The sequence below is a fragment of the Miscanthus floridulus genome, chromosome 8 (assembly GCF_019320115.1).
Source record: "Miscanthus floridulus cultivar M001 chromosome 8, ASM1932011v1, whole genome shotgun sequence".
NCBI lineage: Eukaryota > Viridiplantae > Streptophyta > Magnoliopsida > Poales > Poaceae > Miscanthus > Miscanthus floridulus.
In genome coordinates this window covers 196,300,573-196,314,059 of record NC_089587.1, presented here as the reverse complement: position 1 = coordinate 196,314,059, position 13,487 = coordinate 196,300,573, and the positions used below count along the sequence as shown (strand labels likewise).

General features: G+C 41.5%; 1 protein-coding gene across 1 annotated transcript; it reads left to right on the top strand.

Moving 5' to 3' along the window:
- The first annotated feature begins 522 nt into the window (after positions 1–522).
- Positions 523–2,911, top strand: LOC136474474 (uncharacterized). The gene is made up of 6 exons (XM_066472041.1): positions 523–974; positions 1,072–1,155; positions 1,529–1,778; positions 1,943–2,039; positions 2,178–2,243; positions 2,620–2,911. Exons 1-6 carry the CDS (start codon positions 824–826, stop codon positions 2,812–2,814), a joined length of 843 nt encoding a protein of 280 aa, XP_066328138.1. The 5' UTR covers positions 523–823; the 3' UTR covers positions 2,815–2,911.
- The last annotated feature ends 10,576 nt before the right edge of the window (positions 2,912–13,487 follow it).

The following is a 13,487-nucleotide window of genomic DNA, read 5'->3' as shown; positions in this document are numbered from 1 at the left end:
TTTGCAGACTATCTCGAGTTGGTGACGAGCGGCTCTTCGCTTTAGGGTTCCCGGTTCCTTCACCATTCAAACAGTGGAGCCCCGGTCTCTACTTTACTGCCAGTCTGCCACCACTCAGCCGAACTTCCAGTGATTGTTGCAGTTCACACATGTGACGAATCTTCTCCTTGATCTGCATATATGTCTGAAAGCCTCACTGGCGTCACTTCGCTAATAAGAACCCTTGTCTGGAAATCAACGTTGTTTTCAGCCCTCAGGTTGAACATGATTGACGTGGAACATCGAAGCCTCTTAAATAGTGCAGACTCCACTGCCATAGCAACTCTGAATGGAGCTTGCATCACCTTCATCCAAGATGTTCTGCTAACTTGCATACTATCCCATATATTAGGTGTAGAGATTACTGGTCCCTTCGAAATCTAATTGATGGAGCAGTTTTTTTTTTTTTTTTTTTTTGTGAATAATGGAGCACTTTTGGTTATGAATTGTCTCAGATTAGAGTGATTGGGTCGAGTTTTGGCTAGCCGCAGTCGCGGGCCCTACCTATCAGCCGTGGCCCCCATCCGTCAGCCACTCGTTCACATCTCCGTCCTCCCGTTTCTTGCCTGCGCGGCCGCCCGTCCAACACAACTCTTCACGCCAGCGCCGCTACTCTCCGCGAAGCGACGCCCTCCCCGTGCCTCCCACCGGGCCACTTCGCTAGCGCCGCCCACTGCATCAGTAGCCGTTGAGCGCGGCGCTCGCCACCGACTTCTCTCGCGGCCGCGTCGTGGACCCACGTCCCCACCGATTCGGCTGGGGTCCAACGGGGGGAAGGCAACCGATGGACGCGATCATGGCGAGCTACGCGTCTGACTCCGACTCTGACGGCGGCGAGCCGGCTGCCGTCTCTGGAGGCGCCCCGGAGGTCCCGGAACCTTCGGCCTTGCTCCCACCTCCTCTCCTCGACCTCCTCCAGCCCCCCAACTTCGTAGGCACGATTCCTTGCGCTCCCATCTCTTTGAACCTTATATCTGATGATGTTCTGAGTGCTGACGGTATCTGCCTATCTGGGGACAATACGTGGTGCAGATTACTCGGCGATGGCGCAGGGGGGTCGTGTCCGGAGCTTCCCCCATGTGGAAGGCAACTATGCTGTACATGTTTATATCCCTGGTCTGCGCTTTTGCTTGTTGGTCTTGCTACAAATGTTATTGTTCTTTGATGTTAATGTGCACTTAGAAATCGAGATCAAATATATATGATGTATCCTCTTAGCTATTATCTGGTTGCTCGGTGTCTTTTCAAGGATTAGAATGAGCTTGTCAATAAAAAACTTGGCAACCAACAGAACATGTCTGGAAATAATTTCTCAGGTTCATTAGTGAAGGGGGAAAAAAGATTATGCACATTTTTTTTATTGAAACTGTGGCCATCATATGATCCTACTGCCCCAATGTTCGCCTGAATACTTGCAGAACTAGAATCACAACAATTTTTCAGTCTATAACTGCTCCTCACTTATATTTAGCTGTCTTATCTTATGCAGTCATCATACCTTCTGATGCAAGGAAACAGCTGGCCCTTTCTATGAAAAGAGCTGCATCTCTTGTGCCGGATCTCTATGCTGTTGACGCAGACTATGCACTTTCTGAATTGTGCAAAGATGAACAGAAGCTTGAGAAAGTGCTTCTGAGCAGGGAGTTTCATGTAAGCTTGGGAAGACCTGTTGCAGTCCAGGTGCATCAGATTGACTCATTTGTTGCAATGCTTCGCCAGAAATTCCAGCCACAACAACGGTTAGTCATCTCTAAGAACTTCGCTGCTCCGTGACTACTAGTTTGTCCCCTCTGTGGACGCATTTTCCTGTACAGGGTTACAGTTGCCCAGTATTCTTTTTTGTACTTTTCAACCTTTGTGTCTCATTGTTACTGATGGAGATCTTTATACATGTGGAACAAAGGTACTGTATGGAGTTCAATAAATGGGAGCACTTTGTCAATGACGATTGTACACGGTCATTTCTTTCATTAGAAGTTACAAGAACTGGTTTGCCAGAGGTATTTATGGTACATTATTTGTGCCATCTTGTGTTTACATGCATTAAGGGTGAAGCGTCTGCCTATATCTATGTCATATTGAATTTTCATAATGAGAACCTTTTGCATCTTGTGTTTACCCTCAGTTTTTTTTTGCAGATAAGGAATCAGATACTTATGGTAGATGAAGTATATCGATTGCATGGGCTTCCTGAATTTTACACGGTAATAGATTTTGAGTTATGCATTATATTAGTGTTTAGGACGAGTGACAAGATGCTATGAAACATGATCTTTTCCTTGATTTCAAATTAATTCATTGAATTAGATAAATCGAGCACATAATTCATTCAATTAGATAAATCTAGCATCTTGCTTGTAAACAAAAGTTAGCCAATTCATTCATATGGTACTAAGGCCAATAGTATGCAAAAAAGAAACTGGTGTCTTTGATGTAAGCTAATGCAATTGTTGATTTGGAATATCAGTACATGACTACATGAAGAAGTAATCAGTAATCTCTGTCAGATTAAAATGACTCTTCTAATTTTGTCACCAAATCTAAATGATATTATTTAACTGTCATTTGATCATTTGGCAGAATCCACGGCCACATATATCGTTGGTGTGGGCATTGGGTGATGTCAGCGGCAAACTAAAGCAGGCAATAAAGGACATTGAAAAATATCAGAGCAGTATGAGCTCATTGCAAAAATGTAATGTTCGATGCAAGTTCAGTCGTGTAGTTTGTAAAGTAGGTAAGAAGGTGTATGATATCTGTAAAGTTGCAGATTGAAACACACATGAACTACGTTCGATAAGCTTTGAGGTACTGACCTCTTGTGGTCTGGGCCAATTCTTGTGATTGGAACAGTGAAACACAAATTTATGCTCTTCTTCAGTACATGGCAGTTACTGCTAACTTTTCCCATGCAAAATACGAAATGATAAAGAGGTCTATTGAAACTTGGTAAGAGCTATGGGTACAAAAGACCAAATTGTGTGATTCTGCTACCTTTTTGAACTCTCCCCAACTATTCCTTCTACTGCACCCACTTCTCCTGAGTTCAGCTGAGCAAAAACAAATGGTTATAATAGCTGATCATCCCAAGGTTGCAGTTTTGAAATTTGCATATGGCCTTAAGTGCCATAAAGCACGTCACATGCTTCTGAAGTTCCTAGTTCAGACGTTCTCATCATCCCACATGAAACCTTGAATATTCTGCACCATTTCAATTGGGATTAACAGAGATGCCAACAGAGTTAAAAAATGCCTGCTCTCTTTTTGGTAGTGGTGGATCCATATGCTGTACCGCAGGTATCTAGCAGTTCACTTAAGAAGGCCATTGGATTCAAAACAGAGGTATCCTACTGTGATGCATTGATGGTCCTGAAGTATTGGATAACATCAAAGGTTCCCTTCAGAGCAAGTATGAGCCAGATGTGCAAATTCTATACCATCTTGTCAGAAGGTGTGGCAGACAGATTGACATTAAACGGGAGTTCATTGTTACGAAACGGTGTCTCTTCCTAACAGACACCAGTGATCTCATCAACAGATGAATAGAACTAGCAGTTAGTTAGTATAATAGTTAACACTACGAAGGGGCATGTCCCTTCGGTAGTAGGCTGTCCAGTGAACAGTTACATTTTCCCGAACAGTCACGTCCGTACGATGCGACCCTTCACTTGTATATATATCTAAGAGATCAGTGAAAGCAACAGTTGTTCCTAAATCATTGTTCATTCCATCTACTTTCAACACGTTATCAGCACTTTTGCTCTACTGGACAATAGAACAACGACGATAGAGGCACATGTGAGTCAAATAATGGGGTGAAAGAAATTTCCATCAATTACATAGATTCTGGAGAATCATACGATCGTAAGACTACTATTGTCGACATGTACTTCTCCGCAGCAATTGCAGAAATCTTTCTCAATGATCTAGATCCCAAGACCATGGCAGAGTACAAAAAGCGCTCGGACTGGGCTCAATTGAAAGAAGCAATTCAAGCTGAGATAGCTTCGCTCACTAGAAGAGGGGTATTCACATCTGCAATACATACACCTTCCAAAGTCTTTCTTGTAGGCTTTAAATGAGTTTTCGTCCGGAAACGGAATGAGAACAATGAGGTGGTGAGATATAAAGCGAGGCTAGTAGCACAAGGGTTCACGCAGAGACCCGGCATTGATTACAATGAAACCTATTCTCCAGTAATAAGTGGAATTACTTTCCGATACTTAATATCATTGGCATTTCAAAATCATCTATCTATGCAGTTGATGGATGTGGTGTCAGCATATCTATATGGGTCACTTGATTCGGACATATACATGAAGGTTCCCGATGAAATCCAAATTCCGAATCCAAACGCAAATCGCAACATATATTGTGTAAAACTACAAAAGTCATTATATAGCTTAAGCAGTCGGGACGAATGTGGTACAACCGACTGAGGGGATTCCTTCTAAAGAAAGGATACTCTAACAATGATGATTGCCCATGTGTTTTCATTAAAAAATCTCGAACGGGATTTTATATTATATCCATATATATTGATAATTTAAATATCATTGACAGCCCAAAGGATATAGATGAAGCACGCAAACATCTAAAGAGGGAATTCGAGATGAAGGATTTGGGTAAGACCAAGTATTGCCTAGGCTTACAACTTAAGCACCGTCCTTCAGGGATTTTAGTGCATCAATCAGCCTATATCCAGAAGATATTGGAGAAATTCAATATGGATAAATCATACCCTAATAAAACTCCGATGGTTGTTCGTTCCTTAGAAATAGGGAAAGATTCATTTAGACCACGGGATATTGGGGAAAAGATATTGGGACCAGAGATCCCATATCTTAGTGTCATTGGTGTACTTATGTATCTTGCAAATTGCACCAGGTCTGATATCGCATTTGCAGTGAACTTACTAACTAGGCATAGTGCGGACCCAACTCACCGTCATTGGACGGGAGCGAAGTGTATCCTCAGATACCTTAATGGCACAAAGGATCTTAGTTTATTCTTCAAGAAAAATCATGATCCCAGTATGATTGGTTATACTGATGTAGGTTACTTATCTGATCCTTATAACGGAAAATCCCAAACATGATTGTATTCCTACATGGAGGTACAACTATTTCATGGAAGTCTTCTAAGCAGACTCTGACAGCGACCTCTACTAATCATTCTAAAATTATTGCTCTATACGAGGCATCACGAGAATGTGTATGGCTTCGTAGAATGATTAACCACATACAACAGTCATGTGGTATTGGTTCAATTGAATCACCTACAATTATCTATGAAGATAATTCTGCTTGTGTTACACAGATGCAATCAGGTTACATAAAGAGCAATATCACTAAGTATATTGTCCCTAAACTGTTTTATCCCCATGAATTATAAGAAAACGGGAAAATAAACATCTTGCAAATCAAGTCATGTGATAATCTCGCTGACCTATTTACTAAGTCCTTACCAACTTCTGTGTTTCAAAAATTGGTATATGGAATTGGTATGCGGCGACTTCGAGATTTGCCAGAATCAGAAGGAGACATCTCCTAAATGTTGACCTGTACCAGCATCATATTATACTCTTTTCTTTCACAAGTTTTACTTATAAGGTTTCTTGTTAAAGTTTTTAATGAGGTAATATTAACATAAGTATGTGTCATATTTTTAATTTTCCCCACCGGGGTTTTTGTGGAAAATATCAAAGACACATATTGCCCTCACAACTTATACATAGTTTTTCCCTGAAAAGATTTTTCATGTGAGTTATCCAAGAGGCAATACCAATAATATGTTGTCATATTTTCTCCTAATTTTTCCACTGAGTTTTTACAGGAGTTTTTAGCGACATATCACTTTATATTGCTCCTCATATTTTTCCTGAAATGATTTTTGAGGGAGTAATCTATATGTTGTATCTCCTATATTTTTCTCCCACTGGGGTTTTTAATGGGATACCAATGACATAATGATTTATTTAAATCACACTCATATATGCTATTTTCTCCTTATTTTTCTATAAGGTTTAAAGGAGTTTTTATAGCATATCTATACATACATATTCCTCAGATTTTTTCCACAGGGTTTTTCGAGGAATTCTTTCGAGGAATTCAAGCATACAGTTACATTGATCTCAAAGAAGATTCGATCAAAAGGGGAGTGTTACGAAACGGTGTCTATTCCTAACAGACACCAGTGATCTCATCAACAAATGAATAGAACTAGCAGTCAGTTAGTATAGCAGTTAACGCTACGAAGGGTCATGTCCCTTCGGTAGTAGACTGTTCCAGTGAACAGTTACATTTTCCCGAACAGTCACGTCCGTACGACGTCCGTACGACGCGACCCTTCACTTGTATATATATCTAAGAGATCAATGAAAGCAACGGTTGTTCCCAAATCATTGTTCATTCCATCTACTCAACATTCATGTCATCTCCCTCTATATTTACACCACTACAGCGTCCTCGGGCAAGTGAGGTTATTCCTGGATGGTTTTTGGCGCCAGAAGACCTATTGGCATGACCCAACAGGAGGTTCTGAAATAACAGAGGATTTCGTGGCAACGAAAAACAGAAGCATGTTCCCAAGAAGAATGCTGTCTGCAGCCTATCCAAACCTTTGTGAATTATTTACTCTGACATGTGGTGTACCAAAGGCTCCAACAACATCAAATTATGTTGAGATGCTGCTACGGCTGTCAACCACTGTATTGCCTTCACAGGCAGCAAACCATGTCTTTTGTGTGTTTGTGAGATGGACTAAGTATCTGCAGTCTGAGAGTGACAAGACGAATGATATATTGTACTTGAAAAAATCTCTTCAGAAATTAGAAACAACAATATTGCCCATCTCAGCCGATAAATGGGTCTCTCTACATCCTTGTTTGCTGGGTAGATGATGATGAGTTGAAGCAACAGTTTATTAATTCTAGTGATGTTTAGTCCATACAATTTGGTGACCTTTCTTCTGAGGATAAGCAAATGCTGTATGGAAGAGTAGCTGCTTTGATGAAAAGCTTAGGCATCCAAGCACTTTCGGAGGTTGTGTATCGTGAAGCAATATTTTATGGTACATCAGAGAAGAGAGAAAAAGGTTTCCTTGATTTGTTGGCTTTTGCCATACATGCAACGGTACATCTATAAGATGCATAGAGATACTTATATCAACTTCCAGAAAAACGACATCATGAAGATTAGCAATCTGCAAGTAGTAGTTGTTGACAAGTTTTCCACAAGTATTGTCTTTTGCAGGGAGATAATCTATACGCAACACATGATGCTGATTCACATTCAGTATTTTTGGAGCTTTCTAGAATTTTCTTTGATGGGTCCCCTGATCTTCATGTTGCAAATTTTCTACACATGATCAAAACCATGGCAGAATCTAAGCACCCATGCTGAACAAATAGAGTCTTTTATCGTTAATAATCAGAATGTTTCTGAGTTACCTGAGCATGAAGCTGTCTGGTCCTTCTCTTCGTTGCCTGCAGCAGACCAAGGTTCAGCCAACCAAGGTGGTGCTGATACCCAGGGGGTTGATTTCCAACCTGTTCGTGAATTCAGTGCTCCCAATCATCAGAAGGCACCAGGAATGGTTTCAAGTTGGCCTCTTAGCCATTGGAGAACAGCACCCGTCTTCATAACACCTCTCATAAACCAGCATGCAAGAGGCAAAGGTGAATGATTCTGGACCTTTCATCAAACTTATGTTAGGTTTCTTTTTAGTCATGTTCATCAGATCGGGATATTTAGCATAGGAATAGGTGTTCGGGTTTCACAGAGAGACAGAGAGAAAGGGGTGATAGGTTGCAAACCATCGAATGCCGTAGTTGTCGAAGCTCCGGCCGGGGTTTCGTTGACGGGCGCCATCTGCGCGCCGGCAGCGACGTTCGGTGGAGAGGGAGTCGGCGCTGTGGCGTCCTCGGCGGCGGCGTATGCGTCGGGGTGGCGTTGCCAGCGTCGGTGGTGCTTCCCGTCGCTGGCAGCGCCCCTTCTCAAGATCGGGTCTAGGGTTAGGATGTCGGTGGGGTGATTGGCGGCGCGGTAAACCTCGTACTGCGAGCCCCGGCCCCCACCTTTCCTTTATAGCGCTGTGCAACGGGGGCCCACCAACCATGTAGGGTTGGACGCCCCCGATCAGGACGCGAGAACAAGGCCCAAAAGGCCGTTGGGCCTAACTGGTGGGAGATCAAACCTAACATTCTCCCCCTTGATCTCTCATCTGTTCTTCATTCTTTAATTTCATACTCAAAACTTTCAATTCATATTTTTCTTCCTTCCATCCTATTTCATCATAGATTAATGCATAGAACTATCCCATCGTCACAGCAATTAGTGCCGCTAGACTAACCGCCACAATACACTTCTCCGTCTTGAAATGTAAACTTTCTTTGGGCCCTTCGTATGTTCGGGAATCATAGGCTTTCCCTTAAACCCATACCGGCTTCGTGTTCTCTGAATACGTTGGGTGGTAAGCCCTTTGTGAGCGGATCCACGAGCATTTTCTCTGTACTTATATGCTCAAGATTTATTATATGATCCCGAACTTTATCTTTCACAACATAGTACTTTATGTCAATGTGTTTGGCAGCACCACTTGACCTATTGTTGTGAGCATACTATACCGCTGGATTGTTATCACAATACAATCTCAGTGGTTCATTTATATCATCAATCACTTTCAATCCGGGTATGAATTTCTTCAGCCAATTCACCTGCCCCGTTGCCTTATAGCATGCTACAAACTCGGCATACATTGTCGAGGATGTAGTTACGGTTTGTTTGGAGCTTTTCCACGATATAGCCCCTCCTGCGAGAGTAAATACATATCCTGACGTGGATTTTCTTTCATCTCCCGCATAATCAGAATTTGAATACCCCTCTATCTGCAGGAAATCAGATCTTCTATACGTAAGCATGAGGCCTTTCGTACCCTGCAAATAACGCAGGACTTTCTTCACTAATTTCTAATGTTCAATTCCTGGATTCTTTTGATATCTGCCAAGTAACCCAGTAACAAAAGCTAAGACAGGGCGTGTACACACTTGAGCATATTGTAAACTTCCAACAGCTGAAGCATACGGTACCGCTTTCATTCGGTTAATTTCATATTGGTTCTTGGGACACTGATGTTCCCCAAATCTATCGCCCTTGACTATAGGAGCAGGTGAAGGACTGCACGCATGCATATTAAATTTCTTCAGGACATTTTCTATGTATGCCTTTTGCGATAATCCTAGAACCCCTTTTCTCCTCTCGGTGAATCTCTATTCCCAAAACAAACGAGGCCTCACCGAGATCTTTCATATCAAAGTTTGAGGACAAGAATTTCTTCGTTTCCATTAGTAGATTGATATCACTACTGGCAAGCAAGATATCATCCACATACAAAATTAGGAATATGTACTTTCCATTCTTAAACTTTGCATAAACGCAATTGTCCTCAACATTTTCTTCAAACCCAAAACCTTTTATCGTTCTATCAAACTTCAAATACCACTGTCTTGAAGCTTGCTTCAATTCGTAGATTGATTTCTTCAGGCGGCATCCCATATTTTCTTTTCCTTTTACGACAAAACCTTTCGATTGTGCCATATAAACATTTTCTTCCAAATCCCCGTTTAGAAAAGTTGTCTTTACATCCATTTGATGTAACTCCAAATCATAGTGGCCTACAAGTGCCATTATAATTCTGAAGAAATCTTTACATGAGACTGGAGAAAACGTCTCATTGTAATCAATCCCTTTTCTTTGCGTGAAGCCTTTCGCCATAAGTCGTGCTTTAAATCTTTCTATATTCCCTTGGGAGTCATATTTCGTTTTGTAGACCCATTTACAGCCTACTGTTTTGGCTCCTTTAGGAATATTTTCTAAGTCCCAAACTTTATTGGTACTCATTGATTTTAATTCATCTTCCATGGCCTTAAGCCACTTTGATGAGTGGTCGTTTCTCATGGCTTCTTCAAATGAGGTGGGATCATCCCCCATCTGACATTCTTCTGTTTCATAAACTTCATAGTCATCAGTAATAGTTGATCGTCTTATTCTTTGAGACCTTCTAGGTGCCTCTGGCACTTGTTCCACATTGGGCTATTGTTGTTCTTCCTCATGTGCAACATTTGGTTCTATAGGTTCCTCAAGGATAGGTTCCTCATGTTCATTCATTGTCGCCACGGGAGAACTTGCAATAGGTGTTGGCACTACAGTGTCCTGCACAGTCGGTGCAACAGCAGTAGGTAGTGTGAAGAATGGTTCTTCAACCATCGGAGTGGATACATGTACCCGCTTCTCCTGTAGGCTGATTTCTCGTGCTACCATGCTCCCCCTGATCATGTTATCCTCTAAGAACACAGCGTGTCTTGTTTCTACAATCTTCGTATGTTTGTTAGGACAATAGAAGCGATATCCTTTCGATCTTTCTGGATAGCCAATAAAATGGCAGCTGATTGTCTTGGAGTCTAACTTTTCTATGTTTGGGTTAAACACTTTTGCCTCAGCTGGACAGCCCCACACACCAAATGGTTAAGTGAGGGTTCCCTTCCTGTCCATAATTCATACGGTGTTTTAGGCACCGATTTACTTGGTACTCGATTAAGTATATGAATGACGGTTTTCAGTGCCTCCATCCATAAACTAATTAGTAATGTGGAGTAACTCATCATGCTTCTTACCATATTCATTAAGGTATGGTTACGTCTTTCAACCACTCCATTCTGCTGAGGCTCCCCCAGTGTGGAGTACTGAGCAACTATGCTATTTTCCTGTAGGAACCTTGTGAATGGTCCAGGAATTTGGCCATATGGGGTATGTCGTCCAAAGTACTCTCCACCTCGGTCTGATCGTACTATCTTGATTTTCTTATTGTGCTGATTTTCAACTTCAGCTTTAAATATTTTGAATTTATCCAATGCTTCCGATCTTTCTTTAATTGGATAAATATTGCCATAACGAGAGTAGTCGTCTGTGAATGTTATAAACGAGTCATAACCATCCACACTTTTCATAGGAAAAGGACCACATATATTTGTGTGGATTATTTCTAAAATTTCTGTGCTTCGTTTGGCATCTTTCTTAATTTTCTTGACATACTTTCCTTTGATGCAATCAATACATTGTTCTAAATCTGAAAATTCTAAGTGCGGAAGAATTGATTCCTTAACCAATCGTTCCATTCTCCCCCTCGAAATATGGCCCAAGCGACAATGCCATAATTTCGAAGAGACAGTATCAATTCTCTTTCGCTTTTTAGTTACATCCGCAGATGGGGAATCATTCACATTCTCATCACATACATTGTTCGCATTCTCAGCAAGAGATAATAAATAAAGTTTATCTTGTCGGAAGGCAAGACCAACACATTTATTATTAACCAGTATCTTACACTTGCCATCATCAAAATGGCAATCAATTCCATCATCAAGTTTCGAAACACATCAAATTTCTACGCAAAGAGGGAACATAAAGTACTTCTTTAAGTCTAAGTACAAAACTATTATTCAATTCTAAAGAAAAATCTCCAATGGCTTTAACATTGGCTTGCATTCCATTTGCAACTTTAATCGTTCTTTCTCCTCTTTGTAAGGTTCTCGTCCCACTTAACCCCTGTAAAGAATTTGCAACATGAGTAGTTGCTCCTGAATCAACCCACCAAGTGAATTTTTCATAACATAAATACATGAATTCCTCTACAAATGTAATAAATTCATCACCTTTCTTTAGCAGAGATTTCAGAAAGTCTGGATAATCCCTCTTGTAGTGTCCCTTCTTAAAGCAGTGCTTGCACTGATCTTTTTCAGCTCCACCATACTGCTGATTCTCAGAATCCTGGGGTTTCTTTCCCTGTGAACTGGAGGAAGATGTCTTATCCCACTTATGTTTTCCTCGTGGTTTAGAATTCTTGCCATTAAAGTTCTTTCTTTTGTTATCCTTCACAAAATGAGTAGATTCACCTTGTGAGGACTTTATCCTCTCCTCTTCTTGAGTACACATTGAGATGAGTCTTTCTATGCCCCATCTTTCAGGCTGCATATTGTAGTTCACAATGAAGGTGTCATATTCTTTTGGCAAAGAAGCAAAAATCAAATGAATCAAGAAATCCTCCTCCTTCAAATTCATTTTTTTTAGCTTGGATGTCGTAGTGTTCATCTTCAAAATGTGCTCTCTTATGCTACCACCAGTGAATTTCTCATTCACAAGCTTCTTAATCAGTGAACTTGCTGTGGCCTTGGTAGACCCAGTAAACTGACTCTTGATTTTCTCAAGATATTCTTTGGCAGTAGCACATTCAGGGATTGAGCCCCTTATCTGTTCTTCTATGGTGGCTTTGGCTACCAACAGGCACTTGCGGTTGGAGAGAGTCCATTGCCTATGTTCAAGGTCATATTTCATTCTTATTTCAGCATGATCACGCTTTCGAGAAGCGAAATCAGCGTCAGATTCATTGTCATCTCTCACTGGGTCCTCTGGCTCCGTAGGACACAGTGAGGTGATGGCAAAATCGACCTCTCCCAACGCAAGTTCCAATTCATACTTCTCCCGCCACACACGGTGATTAGTTCCGTTGAGTGTCGAGATGTTGACAATGTTCACAATGCATTTGCCTCCTGAAATCACACCAGAGTAAGTAAGAAACATTTATACATAAAATTCCATGCTTTAACTCAACGTTGGTCAAATTAAAACTTATAATTCATCCATGCAAACATTTTACATCACCGTTGGGCAGAAGTAAAATTAATGCGCAATTTCTCATGGATCAAAAATTATAATATTGTTATTAATAACGTTGGTCAGAAAATAACAATATCATAATCGCATCAAAATTATCAGAAATTCATTTCTCTTAAAATTAAATTATCCCGTTGGTTCAAATTTAATCAAAGAGAACAATAAATATCATGCACAGCGGAAACATTAATAATCTTTTCATATTATTATTTTCCAGAAGCACTAAAAAATTCACTGCTTTCTGAGCAAAATATCGTTGGATAAAATTTGCACAGAAAATTGTGTCAAAATCATTCAAATTCATCAAAATATGCATTTAAAATTGCTCCTGGAAAATAATAAGAAAAATTTTCTTCTTCTTCTTTCATTTCAGCCCAGCGCGGCCCAAGACGCGCTGAAACCCGGCTCGGCCCAGCTGTCCTCGCGCGCACTGGCCGCACCCAGGCCACAACCTGGGCCTGGGCCGGCAAAGTGCCACGCGCGCTCGCGCTCGCCTGGGCCGGCGAGTTGGCCCATCCAATCTCGAGCGTCCGTCTCGATCCGACGGCCAGGCGCACGTTTCGCCAAGATAAAAAACGTCGCCGCGGCCAGCGCCCTGGAAACCCTAGCGCATTCGTCCCTTCCCTTTCTCTCTCTTCTTCGCCGCTCTCTCTCATCTCTCTTCAGCCGCAGCAGCGAGCCGCAACCGAGAGCGAAGGAGCGACGAGCGAGCGGGCCTTT